Source organism: Schistocerca gregaria, chromosome 4, assembly GCF_023897955.1.
Source record: "Schistocerca gregaria isolate iqSchGreg1 chromosome 4, iqSchGreg1.2, whole genome shotgun sequence".
Lineage (NCBI taxonomy): Eukaryota > Metazoa > Arthropoda > Insecta > Orthoptera > Acrididae > Schistocerca > Schistocerca gregaria.
The window spans coordinates 480928359-480945492 of NC_064923.1; the positions used below are offsets into that span (position 1 = coordinate 480928359).

A 17134-nucleotide genomic window follows, 5' to 3' on the forward strand; every position below is an offset into this window, starting at 1 on the left:
AATTTGCAGGCTAGTGTATAGCGGAACTGTGAAAAGACGTGTCAACACCAGCACATCCGAGCGCAAAAGTGACTGTCGTCTTGAACATACCGAGAAATAGACGTAACAGAACATATTTTTCGAGGCGCTAACCACGAAATAAAATTCAGTAAGACGAACGTTTCAACGAGGGCATGCAAGCATTTATAGAGAAACGATAGACATTCATAAAACACCATAATTATTTTAATCGAAAAATGGTTTAAAGTTAGGTGAAATGCAGATGTCGACTTTGTACCAACAGAATTCCAATCAATTATTTTTAATCGAGAATGAGAATGCCATCCACAGTCATACGGGTGGCATCGTATGAGAGATGGTTGTGTTTCGTATGCGCTCTGTAACTGCGAGAATCGACTTAGTGGTAGCAGCCTTCTAATCTCTGAATATGTCTTGCGTAGTTGGAGACGAGACGTTAAGAAGCGATTTCATATACAGACAACTACCTCTCAGCCTGGAAATTTTAACAGGTGACTAAGTGTTGATGCTGCATTGCTAATTCGCACACGTGGAGAATTCGAATATCGCCTTGATGTTCTGTTAGCGGCGAGTGGAGCGCACATAGAAATTGTGTCATCACATTTCAAAAAAGAATTTCAGAGGTGCTAAACTTGTTACAGCAGTCCACGATGCTGTAACAGTTTCCAAGTTACGATTTTTTCACATTATAACGGGACTCGATAGACGTTCTGTATTTGACAGAAATCTGAGAGAAAACCGAGGCGTCACGTCGCCCAGGTGCCGTGTGTACAGACGCCGGCAGACGGCTGCCCGCGACGCGCAGCTGGCGCCTGTCCGTCAGTGAGGAGTGGAGCCTCGCCTCCCCGCTGGGAGGCGGCACCGTTCAGCCGTCGCGCCCTCTCGACAGGCGTAAGGCGGTGGCGGCGGCGGCTGCCCCTCACATCACGTCGGCAGCCTTCTTTTAATTTTTTTGGGGCCTTCTCCCCTTCCCGCTTCCCCGATATTCCTCTCCTTTTGCTCGCCGCGGCGGTACGGTCCGCCTCCGGCCGAGCGCACGGCTACCGCGACCACCCTTCCCCGCGTTTAAACAATTCGCTAAGTAGACAGAGCGGTGTCGCCGGCTCGCGCCGCGGCGATAGCGCCGAGTCGGTGGCCGCGGCGCGCGGACCAATCAGAGAGCGGCGACTGGCGCGGGCGGCGGTGGTGGGGAGGCGGGCGGCGCGCGCTCCGCAGTCGCCTCGCGGACGCCGAACGAGAAGCAGCTGGTGCGGCGACAGTACAGTGGAGCAGCGCAGTGAGACAGTCATGTGCGTCGGAGTCTCGTAGCGTGCTTCGAGTGTTGTTGTGCCGTGGACGAGCGCGAGGGAGCCACCATGCTGACCACCAGCGCCAACCAGTACTTGCACCCGGACTACCTGTCACCGTTACCAACTACGGTAAGGGAGTGCTCCTCCGTAAGAACGAAACACTAGATATGAATGCACAGTCATTCTCTCGCACTTTTCTCCTTAGCTAAATAAATGCAGCCAAGATGCTGTCACTATGGAGAGTGTGTCGAAATAAGAAATTCGTCAGCAAAGACGTAATTACATTTCTTAATGCTGTACTGTGCTTGGCAAACAAATCTTACAAAATACGTATGCATCGACAAAGCCAAAGAAGTAAGCATATTACCTTGACACAAACAAAGTAAAAGTACCACAACGTCAAAAACTATGACAAGTTGTAGACATTGTAGTAGAAATGAAGGTACTACGGTAAACATCCAGTAACTTCATGTGAGAAGGATATTACACAAATAAATCCACTGAGGGTATCACAAATAGTGCTTAAACACATCTGGGTGAAAATAAAACTGCAAAGGTGTCTTGTATGGGGCGGAAGTCCTCTCCAATTTTCTTAGCAACCATGGAGATAAGTACTGTAACGTTTACAAGCATTCGGGAGGACTACGGTTCAATCCCGCGTCCGGCCATCCTGGTTTAGGTTTTCCGTGATTTCCCTAAATCGCTCCAGGCAGATGCCGGGATGGTTCCTTTGAAAGGGCACGGGCGACTTCCTTCCCCATCCTTCCCTAATCCGATGAGACCGATGACCTCGCTGTCTGGTCTCCTTCCCCAAAACAACCCAACCCAACAAGAAGGTCAATACTGTATTAGTTTTCTTTAGTACCAAAAGATTGAAACGACCGAAAGTATTCATTTCCTTTAATGACCAGTTAAATGAGGGTGACTTGTGAATGTTATAAACATGCATGAAACATCTACCCACTATTGACAGTAAATCGAAACAACTACATATTTAATGCCCAGACAATATTTATCAATTACCGTTACGATTAGGCAACGCCTACGTTTGTTGACAGAATGTCTCATACTACCAAAGAGTCGCTGTTTACACCGCGGTCCCCAATCAAACTTGGGTTACTCAGAGTCTATGCTTCTATTACCTGTCTCCTAAATATCTACACGAAATTCTGTGATTCTTTTTTTTTTTTACTGTATTTGGTTCCTCGTTGTTACCAGTATTTACATGAACGCATTTAAAACAACATTCTCAGCCATGTAAGCAGGCCACTCATGGTGGCTCCATCTTTCAGGAAATCCCACCTTTGTATTACTATCTTTCTGTTTATTGCAATGTGCTGCATTAAATGTTACTGCAAACATTTTATTGGCGGGCTGGAGTTTCTGAACTAGAGTTTTGCGCAATGTAAAGGTTCCTTTCATATTTTTCATTTATTAGGTTTAGGTGTAACAGCATTTACGACAAGAGAAAGAATTGGCCTTCTCTGAAGCTAGCAGTTTTTGGCGCACATTTTGTTAAAACAGTTATAGCGCTGCCAATATTTTATTCAAGTGCACGCTAACTAAAACCACAAACAAGTCGCAGAGACATGCCTGCTTACGTAATTGTGGAACCGTCGCCGTCTAATGAAATCCATAGCACACGTCAAATTTGTTATACCGTTCTTTTATTAAGAAACCTAGAAGGAATGCTCCCGCTGATCGATTAAACGCTTTTCACCTGCGGTAGCTTTACTAGTGTATATAGTGTTTACTAGTGTATATTTGCCAAAAATATCACATTCCTACAGTCATTCAGATTGAATATTCGACAGGGAGTAACACAACTGTTCACCCTAAGGTAAATATAATTGAATACATCTATAAATGTTGTGTAGAGACAACTCCAAGACTTTCCTTATATTCGCTTGTTGCAGGGAAAATAGAGGACATTGTAAAGAGACGTTCTGGTTTGGCAGAGCGCTTTGCAGTATTGATCAGTACATAACATCGTAGAATTGAAATCGACCTTACTTTTCAACGACATATTATTTATCAATTCTCGTGAGGATAAATCTGACTACCTATTCCGACTGACCTCAGTCAGAGCAACTTAATGATACTCCTATAACAAGAGTAACTGAGCAACTATATCTCTTTGTCAACAGCCAATGTCTATGTTGAAATATTGCATGGCAGCGATCAAGAATAATTCCTGGAGCTCTGTGTATCCTTCTGAATCAATGTTGATGTTGCTACCGTCGTTTCCTCTTTATTTATACCCTGATCCTTACCCCCTTCACAGAGAGCCCTTTCCGCTGCGAATTGCTGTAACTCCTTCGTTTTATGCTACCTCTCACCTTTATGATGCAAATGTGGTTTCCCTACGGCGGTATTTCACATCAAAGTCTGTAGTTTGTAACAAGGTTTTTTATCAACAATGTGCGTTTGTAGCTTCATCTTACATCAGTAGGTTCCCTACCAAATTTGCGGAAGTGCTTAGGTTGGTCATTAAACGCATCGACGAAGAGTAGAGGTGGACACTGTTTAGGACCTAGCGATGCTTAGATTGATATGTTTTGATATTGCTTCCACGTCGCAAGCAACTCTGCATTTGTGTCCAAGGCTACAAGGAAAAATAATGTACTGCTTATGTTCACAGCACATTTTGATACTATAGCGACGTGTTCTGGAGTGTTGTATCATTTTTATTCAGTTTATCTCCCTTCTTACTCATAGCAATTCCTCGAACATCAGAATGTACAGTGACGTACTCTTTCATTTGTATGTAATGTTCCTCTATATTCCCTGCATCAACACAGAGTAAGAACTTCAGTTCTTTAGTATCTGGTTTCTTCTTAGAAATGAGTACATTCTAATTATTTTATACTAATAATGTTACACAATTTTTAACACCTAAAGTAGTCACATCTTGGTGCATTGCGGTGTGCATGCTGGGACGTCATGGGTTATAGGAAGTGCTGATTCGATCTCCGCCAACTCTCTATTCAATCTCATATTCGGGCACAAATAACCCTAGTAAGTATTTTCAGTGAAACCACTCTGGTCTTGTTACGGTGCCATCCTGTAACAGCGACGAAATTTTCAGTCATTCAGTACTGGAATAGATGTAAATAACGAGGTTGCGTAACTGGAAGAGTTTTATTGAAACCATAGGCCGGAGATGCCTGTGCTTGCATGTCATTCATTTTCACAGCATAAGAGCTGTCGAACTAAAATCCAGTACTTTGATAGATGATGCAGCCATTATTACCTTCGTTTGGCAAGGTCCCAGGTTAAGATTCTTCATAATACATTTTTGTGTTAAGATTAGAGAGTATTGCAAAATTCGGATAAAAGTACAAAATGTGGGCCTTACTGTCGTGCCCCTAGGATGTACACCGTAGCCAGAAATACTGGATTATAAATTTTCACAGACCTGATTGAACGTCTTGAGTACTCAAATTACTTTGTGCAAGATATTACACTCAATGTTTATTTTAACTTAATTTTTCACAGCTACATCTTGCGTCAAATTGGCGTTATTCATGGCAAGTACATGATGTAAGACAGATTTTTATCTAGCGGACACATATCGGAACGAATGAGGAGAAACTGATACTGTTAGTGGTTTGTCTGTGGACAGAGTCCACGCTAAAGAGTTGGGATGTGACTCTCTTCGTTAGTAAACGAAATTACTAGCAAGTAATATTTATGTACCTGCAACCTTGCATATGTTAGTTGAACATTGTTGTAATCTACTGCAAATTTTAAACATTTAGTACATATTATTATTCACGAAATAAATATGTTGCAACTAACCGATAACATGTATTGTTATCTACATGATAAACACAATATCAGGATGATCTGTACGCTGATTCCATGGTTTTGAGTTGATCTGAAGCATGAACTCAAGTCTGCATGAGAGTGCAACAATTGCATTAAAACTAACACTACATCTTCAGACATAACAACCCAATAATATTGGGCCTGACAGGTTGTTATAATCTATAACTCAGAATAAAGTACCAAATTTATTTGCTCTATAACTGCATTCTTCAGTTAAATTTAATCAGTGTATATGTGCAGAGCCTTAGAGGAATCGGCGTACATTACCGTAAATATTATCAAAAGAAGTGATGGAACCTTCCATCATTGAAACTTGCCTATTACAGAGTTAGATTAGATGTGTAGTTGGTGTAAACACATGGAGGGGAAAAACATAAGGTTTTCTGGCGTGAGCTTTCCATTCGTTGTACATAGTGTCAATATACAATGCTCGTAATGAGCATGGGATACTTGAGAAGGTTATGGTATACTGTTCGTACATATTTTGATGACTGGGACCACAACCTCAAAGTATATACTGGATTTAGTAAGTCCGCTTGTAGCTGTTAAAAAAATGTTCACTGGGAGTGCAATTTCGGCATCTTGTCATATTTAACAGCACGTTAAACTGTAAGCACGCTCTGGAGCATCAAGTTGGGACGTGGTGGAACATAGTTTCCAGCAGTCTGAATGCAAATAGGTATTGTGTATACCCACTCTTCTACATCTGTGATCACATATTGTATGGCAAGCACAAAAATAGCAATTAGCATGGGTAAGAGTAAAAGCTACATCCGTAAGATAAATAGAAAAAAAACACCACATTGTTTATGCTCATTTTCTCTCTCTCTCTCTCTCTCTCTCTCTCTCTCTCTCTGTGTGTGTGTGTGTGTGTGTGTGTGTGTGTGTGTGTGTGTGTAATCGCAAATGGTATTATACCAGTGCATGTACTGACTGTTTATTATTCAAGTGCAATTGATCACAGAGGTTCAGTGTGGACTGTAATAATCGTATGAAGGCAAAACTTTGTACATGTTCTAATGCGTTAATTTGGAACCGGATTATATTGGAAAAAAGTTAGTCACAGATTTGGCCACTAGTGCAACTCTGGCGCTTTAAATGTAAGAAACATGTACAGAAATGTTTCCATATGTAATGAATTAAAATAGGACGTGGGCAGAAAAACCCAAACAAGTGTCAAAGGAACAGTGTTGATTTTAATATTAACTGTCCCTTACACTACTTGTTGAACAAGAGAGGCGTCGGCGAGATGCTGTATAGCGCCAGATTTGTATCTGGTGGCCAAAACTGGAACTATTTTTTCCCAGCATAAATCAGTTCCGCATTAACTCATATCTACCAAGTTTCTCTGCCATACGATAATTACAGCCCGCTCTGGGCCTACATGAGTAGCTGCTTTTTCATTATAACCACGTGGTATCTGCATTAAGACTGTTGGAAACTGTCGCAGTATACGTTGCAGAACGTTGCAGAATACCGGTAGCGTTTGACTTTATACTGTGCTCGAAAAACGTCGAAATTGCAATCGCGATAAATTTTTTTTAACAGCCGTGAGCAGTGTTACTGCTATCAGTTATTGCATGTCCTTAACTGCGACACTAAACAAATAATTTCACTCCCCAACGTGACTATATTAATTACAAAGGCAGTTCTTGCGTTTCCTTCGCGTATTGTGCCAGTTTCGGCGCTCTCCGGGGAAGGAATCACAAAACGGGCGCATTGACATTAAGAGTGAGACGATGCTGATGAGGGCGTGCTTGTTCTGGCTGCCGCAGTGGTCGGTGCGCGGCCGGGGTTCGCAGCCGGACATCCTGGATCCCGACCTGGGACACGAGCCGCTGCAACAACAGGTACGGTACCGCCGCAGCGCCCGCGTGGGGCAGCCACGCGATCTGCTGCCGCCGCGAGTCCGACAACCACGCGGCTCGGCTTGGCCCCGCTCTCGTCAAAGCCTCCCTGCCTGCTCACGAGCGCTGTCGAGGGAAGCCTGCGTCACCGTCAAATTGTGCCGTATCTGCAGTAGATGGAGCGTCAGAACCACCTAACTTAGCTTAGGCCACTCCCGACCTTCGAAAGTGAGACTGTGAGGTTCCATCTGTGTTCCAGTAAAGGTCAATTCACACTGGCCATCACAGACCGGCACCGTCATGTCACAGTGTATTCACACAGACCGTCACGTTACATAAATTCGCATAGTTAAGTACGGTGAAAGTCAGGTTATGAGATAGCATCGGAACTGAAGAATGACGGCGATAAAGTGTACTAATGCTCAAACCTAACTTCTAACCCATATTTTTGATCAGTTAAGTGTGGTAAAGTGCGGAGAAGTGGAATATTTCAAAACGTCGATATTTGTTTGCTAGAGAAAATAAGATTACAATCACATCAAACAACATTTATAAGGGAATAAATAGTCTATTCACCTTAACCATCATGTTTTTTCTTACGTAACTAATGGCATAAAGTACTTTTTTCCTTCACTAGCCCCGAATTTTTCACTGAAATGTTATTTAATGAAAACTGCTTATTATTTATATGCAAAGGAACCGTGACATAAAGCTCCACCTGAACCTCAAAGACCGAAACGTCAAAGCACCCTGGAATGCATTTCAAATGGCCACATCGAAACAGACTGTCAACGGAACGTGACGTCGACATTTACATTTCCGGGGACTCGAAGAGAGAGGCAGTGACTTCATCCGTCAAAGTGGGAACTATGATTTTACAATACCTGCTTTGTTGTTCTAAAACCTATAATTTATCGCTTTCAAGCGTCTAACCTCGTTTGAGGAAGACACTTCAATGCAAAAAAAATCCAAGTCTACAAGGAACATTTGCAATTTACCACCAAAACGAAACACAGCAATAAAATTAACACCTAGAAGACACAAAAATACAAAATCTACTAATACGGAAGAATGAGAGCAGAGGATATACGTAAGTGATGTTCCGATCTAAGCCGACGTCACCATCGAAACTTTCTTCCCCAGGAACCGTGACATAAAGCTCCACCTGAACCTCAAGGACCGAAACGTCAAAGCACCCTGGAATGCATTTCAAATGTCCACATCGAAACAGACTGTCAACGGAACGTGACGTCGACATTTACATTTCCGGCGACTCGAAGAGAGAGGCAGTGACTTCATGCGTCAAAGTGGGAACTATGATTTTACAATACCTGGATAAAGAAAAAAACCTCTCCATAAACAAGAACAGGGCAGAAAATTTTCATCAACAAGGAAAGTTGAGACCTGTGTGAAAGCATTGCGGAATATTATGACGTGATGTGACGGGCATTGTGAATTGGCTGTTGAGTCGGAATACTCGGTGCCCCGGTTATGTCGACAGTTCAGAGTAGCTTTGTCCAGAAGAAAAATGAAGGAAGAATAACAGTATCAAGCAGATGTTATTTATGCAACAGGGGAAAACTAATCATCATTCATTCTCTTGTACCTTCGTGACTTACGGAAACATGAACAGCTGTACGTATTTTTAAATAGGAGTTCATATTTTTCACATCACAATGCATTTTAAGACATGTCAAAAAGGGTCACGTAACACGAAAGTGACTACGACACTCCTGTACTGTCACACAGTGCCGGTACATTGAAAACACAAGGAAAATGCACACCACCCATTCAGTCAACTGTCTTCAGTTGGTTTAACTTAGATCGTGTATATACGGGTACTATTTCTACCTTACCTTTGTTTGCTGCACAGTGTGCTCACACAGACCTTCAGCTGTAGATGGTTGACCAAATGACTATCCCTTTGTTTACTCTGGATGAATTACGTTCTCTTAGGAACCTGCACCCTGTAGACTATACTAGTATAAGTCAGTCACTTTTGTGTTAAGTTTTTATTATCGTTATGTTGATGTGAATGATAAACTGAGGCACTTTTTGAACAGGTCTTGACGAGGGAAAGTGGGTGACCGAATAAAAGATATAGGGTGCTCCTTAAAGGTGGCTACATACTTCGTAAAGAACGAAAATACAAGAAAGACAAACATGTCGGTCAGTGCCCTCGTGGTGGAAAAACAATATTTGTTTGAGATATATTTTTATTTTGTTTCCAGACAAAACGTTTTTAGATGTGGTGAAGGAAAATGGGACACTACACTTCGATGAAACTAGTAGACTGACCGTTGTGCACAAGAGGGGCCAATGTTGGTTCATTTTTGATAGCACACGCAATATGGCTGCATGAGCAACATATGGGAGCTTCCGTTGTGGATACTTTCATACTTTACCTGTTGACGTGCAGTATTCTGTATAGTTAACATGCTAGTAGTGTTTTATCGCTTTTATCTGCACTTCAACGAGTTCTGGGCATTCTGTTTCCCAAGATAAGCCCGCCACACAGAGAATCACTGCAAACAACGTAAACGAATCAGTTGTATTACCGGCCCCAAGCCCATCTATAACTCACGGTTGCAACTCGCATCTTAGGTTGCAGAGCGATATCATAACCGTGACCAAGCACATTCTCTGATTGGTTACTGATATGGTAGCTGACCTGTAAACACTTATCTGTCAATCACTTTGTTATTCTGACCTATGTATAATACAATAATAAAAGTACAGCTGATGATACTTTATTAAGGGCCAGAGCAAAATTGGAATGCATATTTTTTCAAAGGTTTTGTGGTAAATTTTCTACGCTGCTCAGAAGCGGTAGCAGGATAGTCGTAAAACCTTTTCAGCACGTAGACACTTATTTTCTCAAAGAAATTTGTGCATATAAATACCTCAATGTTTAATGGCAAATCATAGACTTTTTAACCTTATCTAGTTTATTTTTTATTTTTTTATAAGTACCAAGAAACACTTACAGCAACTACATTTGTATCGTTCAGTGGAGCTGATTTTCATTCTTAACTTTCCTTGTTGATGAAAATTTTCTGCCCTGTTCTTGTTTATGGAGAGGTTTTTTCTTTATCCAGGTATTGTAAAATCATAGTTCTCATTTTGACGGATGAAGTCACTGCCTCTCTCTTCGAGTCCCCGGAAATGTAAATGTCGACGTCACGTTCCGTTGACAGTCTGTTTGGGTGTGGCCATTTGAAATGCATTGCGGGGTGCTTTGACGTTTCGATCCTTGAGGTTCAATGAGAATCAGCCTTAAAGCATATCAGCCTCGAATTTGGTCTGATTATAGGCCGGTTCATATTGGTTGAAACGCTCCACGGTGGATTTAAAATGGTGGCTCTCAAACAGACCGTCAAGGGAACAGGGCACTAACGTCGAGGTTTATCGGTACTTGGACGCTGATGTTGACTGCTACCAACCGAAACTAACCTATTCTTGCCACGTTGGTTGCATGAGGACTTATTTTTCGAACGTTAATGTCCGATCGCGGTTTGCGCGCATATGACGTCACACGTTACGATTCATTACTGATAAAAGCAGTAGTCATCCAATATATATATATATATATATATACATTCCGAAGCAAAATAATGGCAGTTTTGAATTTTGCAGACTACGTTGTGTATTGTTAAGGTTCCTAGCAGCTTTGGTAAAATTTGCCAACAACGTTTGACAAGAAAATAGTAATCAACAAACAACTGCCATTAACCGAATTTTTTGTCGGTGTTTGGTCTAACAAGATGATAATATTATAAGGAATAACACTTCCTTATTTTCTACAAAATTTTGAAAAAACATTGAGAAGCGTTACCCTTTTCAATATTAAACAACTACCAGTAGCTAGTATCTTATCTCTGATACTATACTTTTGCAAAACGGACGATCCTCATAACAAGTTTTCAGCGTTCACTTCATAGTGGTGTGACGTACGTATAACATCCCCCTCCCCCCCCCCCCCCTCCCTTCACGCTCACCTCCACCTGACACATTCAGCATATTGGAGGACCATCAGTTTTAGCGGTATGCTAACCGCAGTGCAAAACTCTTTTTCCTGGAATAGTAAGACGCGCTATAAAGATTCACCATACTAGTTTTGCTTCAATTACAATGAAGCTCTATGCTTATGCTGTAATAAGCGACAATGTCTATGTATTATTAATTCGATAAAAAATTATTTACGATGCGTTTCGAGCCATCGGTTTTTGTCTTCATGCTTAAAGTAATACGGAAAACATATTATTCACGTTACGACTGCTATTAACTAGATTATCACAAGTTTCTTGTCCAACTGTAATTCTCTCCGTACATCCAGTTCCGCTGGATGCTAAGACCACAGCTGTTATTGTATATTATATGCATTAACGTTAACACTGTTCTCTTTTTGCTGGTTTATTTATTTGTAGTCTGTAGATGATTTCAGTGCTACAATGCACATCGCGAATCATATTTTTGCTTTCCACTGAGTTTCCGATCCCTGTGGAGGCTACAGTTGTAGCTTCTGGACATTATAATTCAGTCTGAGGAGTATTATGATATTTTAATTTCAGGTTACTTGTAATTCATTTTTTTATTTAAGACTTCAGATAGTTCGTAATTGAGAAACAGTTAACAGAAACTTCCACGTACACATACTCGAGCAAATATCATGACAAATGGAGTAATTTATTACATCCCCTGCCCTATATGCTATCAGTATGTAAAGCATTATTGCCACAGTGTTTAGATGTTTATCATAACTACGTTACTTTCATAATTTACCGATAATCTGTTATTTGCTTACGTGGAACCCTATTTCGCTTCGTCTTGTGCCTCTCTGCATTTCAGTACGTTAGATTGATGGAAGTAGATTAACACACGTGTATGACAGTATACTGTGTGTTTATGAACCACCCTCATGTTTCCAGTGGCGCCAAATATCTTAAAACATAATTCTTTTGTAAAAATTAATCTGGTAGCGAGAGTCCTGATGTATAAGTAAATGTTGATCTTTTAATCTTTACGTTATCAGTGACGCCACATAAAGAATGGCAATTTAGGAAATTTAATAAAAGAAAACTATGTACAGAACTTGATTTCATATTCCAAAATGGTAATAACACTGGAGCCGATATTATGGTGTAATAAATTTAATGAATTCAACAAATCGTTAATAATGAACAAGGAAACTGTAAGGAATCGTCGACGATCTCTTGCTGCAAGCTTGCCATTTTTCTGAAATTATTGGGGAAAACTCGTATTTGCTTGATATCGCCCTGTATTTAATTGCTAAACAGCGAAAGCAACGAAGACTTCCCGTGATCGGTATTATTACAACATTACCAAGGTTCAGTTTCATTGTTACAGCTAGGTCTGTGGACTATATACAATTACGAAAGGGCCGTCAGTTTGGCGTGTGATTTCAAAATAGACATGTAAAACATATGGGTTTTTCATCGCTTCTTCACTCTAAATTTTTATGCCATGAACCTTTTGGCTGGGAGTAATTGACTCTTACGTAGTTACACATGTGATTGGTAAATTGGTTAGGTCTTCTGATTTAATGGCATCCGAAATTGTTTAGTTGTCTCAGCTTGTAGCGTGGAAGGTTCATTGCGATTAATGTATCCGAACTCTCAGACTCTTGTGATAACCCCGAGACTGTGGTGAATATTGTTTTGTTGTTACTTTAAGTAAAAGACTGCGGTGAGTCGCAAAATAGTATTTCCATCGAGTTTCCAGTTCAGAGTCGTGGCGCCAACATGCCGTGACCGCTCTGGGTTACCGTGTTCTGCACTATAGCATCCAGGCTCTCTTCACCGGAATGTGTTTATCAGCCGATACAGTCAGATATTATGAACGTGTTGTTGCCAGATTTATCAGGTAGCTGATGACTTAAGGTTTGGCAGGAGGATCAAGAGTCACCAGATAGAAAATTGAAGTTCTCAAACTACTTCTACCTTGTTTTTGCAAAACGTTAACCCTTGTGCCTGCAGCCACAGTTTCCACGTTTCACTAGTCCTATTCATCTCCATCTATGGAGAACACCCCATCTCACTGATCATGTTTTTCAAACGGAATGTGCTCAGTCATTCCCTCGTTTACTTCCCTATCTTCGGTAATGTATTGTAAAAGACTGTCATATCTAAGTATCCAGTGAGTTTTGCTTTGTATTGGGCTATAGCTTTCAGCCGTTCATTCTTATCTCTAATTCCTATACAACCGTATCATTCGTTTTTCTGTCAGTGCAGATAGTTCTTGTAATTCTCTTCTAGAAGCACATTCGCGCAGCATCGAAGCGAGCTTTCTGCTGGTATGCCGTATGATATCAGGACACTCCACACAAATATCTCTGCAAATATTTTCCTAGTATAGAAGGTGATATGCTTGTTTAATAGGTTCTTATTTTGGAAAGCACTCTTGGCCAGTGTTAATCTTTTCTTCATTTTTTTGAGACTTGTTTCTCTCCACAATGCTACGCTGACAATAAAATTCGGTTATTTCATAGAGTTGCTCACTTCCTCTTTTTATGTCAGCGTTTCTTCCACCACCTTTCTTGTCTATAACCGTGACTTTTATTTCCTTCGTATTTATTTCTAGTTTCAGTTCTGTTATCTCTTGATTAAAACCTTAAGAATTTTACTTAGTTCTTTGTCTGAAACTGGCACTTTCGCGATACCATCGGCAAATCTGATGCAGTGAATTTGAATTTCATTAATTTTGATTCCAGTGGTCTTTCTTTCAATGTCATCGCTTCACTGATAAATTTATTAAATTTGTAGAGTGATATGACACCCCCTCCTCACTGCCGTTCTTGTTGTTGCGTCTTTCTTGCTGCCATTAATATGCAATTCATTACTTGTTTTTGAACATACTCCAAATTAATGGCCTGTCCTTTTAGTCGACTCCTACTGTGCGCAATGTTTTAAATAATAGTTCCCATTCAACCATATCAAATGCTTTTTCTAGGTAAAGAAATCCTATACCTGTTTCTTTCTTTACTTTTAATTTTCTTTCCAATATATAAGGACGTGCCAACATTGCTTCTCTCGTTACTTTCTCTGTTTTGGGACCTACTTGATCACTGGCTAAGTTCCAATACATTTTATTTTTAACCTTCTCGTTAACTACTAGCATTAATAATTTTGACGTATGTGACAAGGGCTTGTGTTCTGTAATTTGCACAGTTCTATGCATTTGCCCTCCCGGGTAATACAGTAGTTCTGCTTTTTGTAACGTAAGGTGGTATAATGTCCTATTCAGAACATTCAGAAGTTAAAGTAAGTAATTTATTTTTTATATTGGCAATGATGTTTCCTAGGAAATCTACAGGGCGTGAAATGACGATAACAGCGACGTTCAAGGCTATGAAATACAAAGATACAAAGCGAAATAAGTTAGCAAGTTTATTACGTACAGGCTGTGGTCACCAGTATAGGTTTCACTTTATTTGTTTGAAGACTTCAATATTTAAATGATTTTTGCTCATTCTTTAACGTTAATGCGAGATGCTTGTGAGTTGTTGCACGTGAGGTGTTGCATGTTGTATTTTATAAACTCGTCTATTCCGTATTTAGGCTGTTTGTTATGTGTGGCTTCATCCTGGGTCACAGTTGTCGACACTATCAAAACGCTTATCCTACAATTTATTGCAGCCGTTTACTTCATGTAGTATCAAAATAAATTCCACTCTGATTTCAGAATTATCAGAAGTTTCTGCTAGTTCGGCTGCGTTAACACCAAGGAAGGCTTCCATGCTGCAAGTCATGACAACTATCCAATATCGTATCCAAGTAAATTCAATAATAAACCCAACCAATGTATCAAACCCACGTGCAAATACGTAAGTCGAGCACACATCGGTAAAATACCTATTACATAAAAATACAGAGTGAAACGACAATGAAGTACCCATTTTTTTCAGACGTCCACTTCCAAATCACAAGCTAAACTAACAGTCCTGAACTAAACGTAACAACGAAATTGATCCTTGGTGTTGCTAGAAAATCAATCACAGAAAGTCGTCATTCTACGCGCTATTGAGAAATTGATTACGTGGCGGTGTCAACCTTATTGGGTTTTCGCAAATCATTTCAGAAGAGTACCAAGCTTGTAGCTGTAGGCCACGGCCGTTTCTTTTCAGTTTTCTTGTCCACTCTTACGATTCGTTGAATACTATGGCCTTCACTGCTGTGTTCATTTTGGAGTCTGAAAATAAGTTCTGTATTTTCCTTTTATTAAGTTCATGCCGTAATTTTAGATACCTATGGGACTGTAGTACTACCGTCATTTAGATACGGTTTTTAGCAAAGTTTATCGTCCATGGAAAGCGTTGCTGTTAATGCAACAAGCGAAGTGTTGTTACGTTGCAAGTAAAGCTTTGGCTTCCTGCTTCCGTGGGAATGGTAACATTTTCCAGACATATTAAGTATTCAGATCACTGAAGGAGGAAGGGAAAAAAACAGAGAAAACAAAATTGTCAGCAGTTCTTCATGAACATCTGCGTCACTTTCTTCAGAAACAGTCACCTCTAATATAAGCAGCAAGAACAAAGCTAAGCACTTTCATCACCGTTGTTAGCTTCCCGCTACATTAAAAATGTGATAGAGTAGATACTTTCCGACCTAGCTATATAAAAGGTAAATTTTGTGTTCCTTTTGCAGATTACCACAAACAGTCGACGTAAGGGGAGTCAATGAAACTTTTAAAATGCAGTTGAGTGAGTGAATATAAGAGCATAAAAATTCCTGTATGAAACATTATCTTTGTTAGTTTGCCCATGGCAAGAAAGAACATGTACTTCACTTTCTGTGACTTGCCTAGATAGAAATGTTAGTCAACGTTCGTGTTTATTCATCGTAATGGGACTAAGTTTCTGTTGTATGGTCGATACACAGACCAACCACCAGCTGTAGATTGTGATGTGCTGCTCCGCTGACACTGCGAGATATAACACTGCCGTTTGTCCAGAAATAGCCTCTTACAAAAAGTATTTTTGAAGAGAGAGAATGAAGCTGTTGACAGTTTCGCCAACAGCCTAAGCCGATTTTGTTAGACTGATTCCTCCGTCAAAAGCTGATAGCGATTTGGTGCTGTATATAGGTACAATTCCGGTCTATTCCTTTCAAGAAGTCTCTGCGGACAACAATATAGTGTTGTAAGAATATACTAAAAAAACCTCTTTTTGAATGACAAAGCGCAGCATATGATCACAGATTTCAGCAAGTTGTTTCCAATCTGTTGGCTGATGCTCAGACCCAGACCTTGATGACTCTTTTAAAGCTGGCACCACCTCCTGGGACACTGTTTTTACCGCATTTTTGTCGTACACCCACGTTGGTTTTTAGATCTTATCAGTTTTTACTGCTTGAGGAAACTACCGGGATACCCTGTATCTAGTGTACTGATACAGATTTCGCAGAAACAGAAAAAGTCGAGATATCACCCAAAACACCTTAGGGAACATGGATAACATATACTGGTTCAATGTTGCATTAGATATCCGATGTCACACTTTTTGCTAGTACGGTTTAAAAGATAAGATTTTTTGCTACTGGTTCCCGATATGTGGACGCGCGTTACCATAATTCAATACGCAACTTGGCGCACCATTCCACAACGGTCGTGTTTGACACACTCAGCATCATGCAATTCTCCCCTTTCCGACCGCTGTCTACCGGCTTTTGTCTTTCGGCAGCCGAGAAAAGAATAATAGCGCGTTGGTCCTGTTTGAAGACATTTGGTATTAACATCGCCATAGGCTAGTTCACGTTTCCGTATTCTCCGCATGCACATTTGAAAGACTCGAATAGCGCACTAATATCGTGACTACATTTCGGTAGTTGTGCCCTCGCATTGGAGTCGCGCTATGTTGCATATACGCCTCAGCAACGCCCTCAATTGGAAACTTTTTGGCCGCTACCTTATAGATTCGATCACATAAATGTTACTTAATGTTATTTGGGTGGCCTCCGAAAATAATTCCATTCCTGCATTAGAGGTTATATGGAGGAAATCAGCGGTGAATGAAGGAAAAGGAGTGGCGTGGTACTATTCTAATGATCATCTGTTTGTGGTGGTGCTCTACAATTTTTTCTCTTCGTGCGAATATTTTGTTTTTCATGTTCACTTGATCAAACAAAATAAAAT

The 17134-nt window shown here is 40.5% G+C and overlaps 1 protein-coding gene across 2 annotated transcripts in view; it reads left to right on the forward strand.

Annotated features, from left to right (window-relative positions):
* Positions 1 to 905: 905 nt before the first annotated feature.
* Positions 906 to 17134, forward strand: part of LOC126267172 (zinc finger protein Noc-like) — a 109920-nt gene continuing 93691 nt past the window's right edge. The window contains exons 1-2 of one of the 2 annotated variants that reach the window (XM_049972131.1): positions 906 to 1436; positions 6914 to 6988. In XM_049972131.1, coding sequence (XP_049828088.1) covers positions 1374 to 1436; positions 6914 to 6988 — 138 coding nt within the window. In that variant the 5' untranslated portion in view covers positions 906 to 1373. The remainder of the gene's footprint in view (positions 1437 to 6913; positions 6989 to 17134) is intronic. The other variant, XM_049972132.1, reaches the window with a different exon arrangement.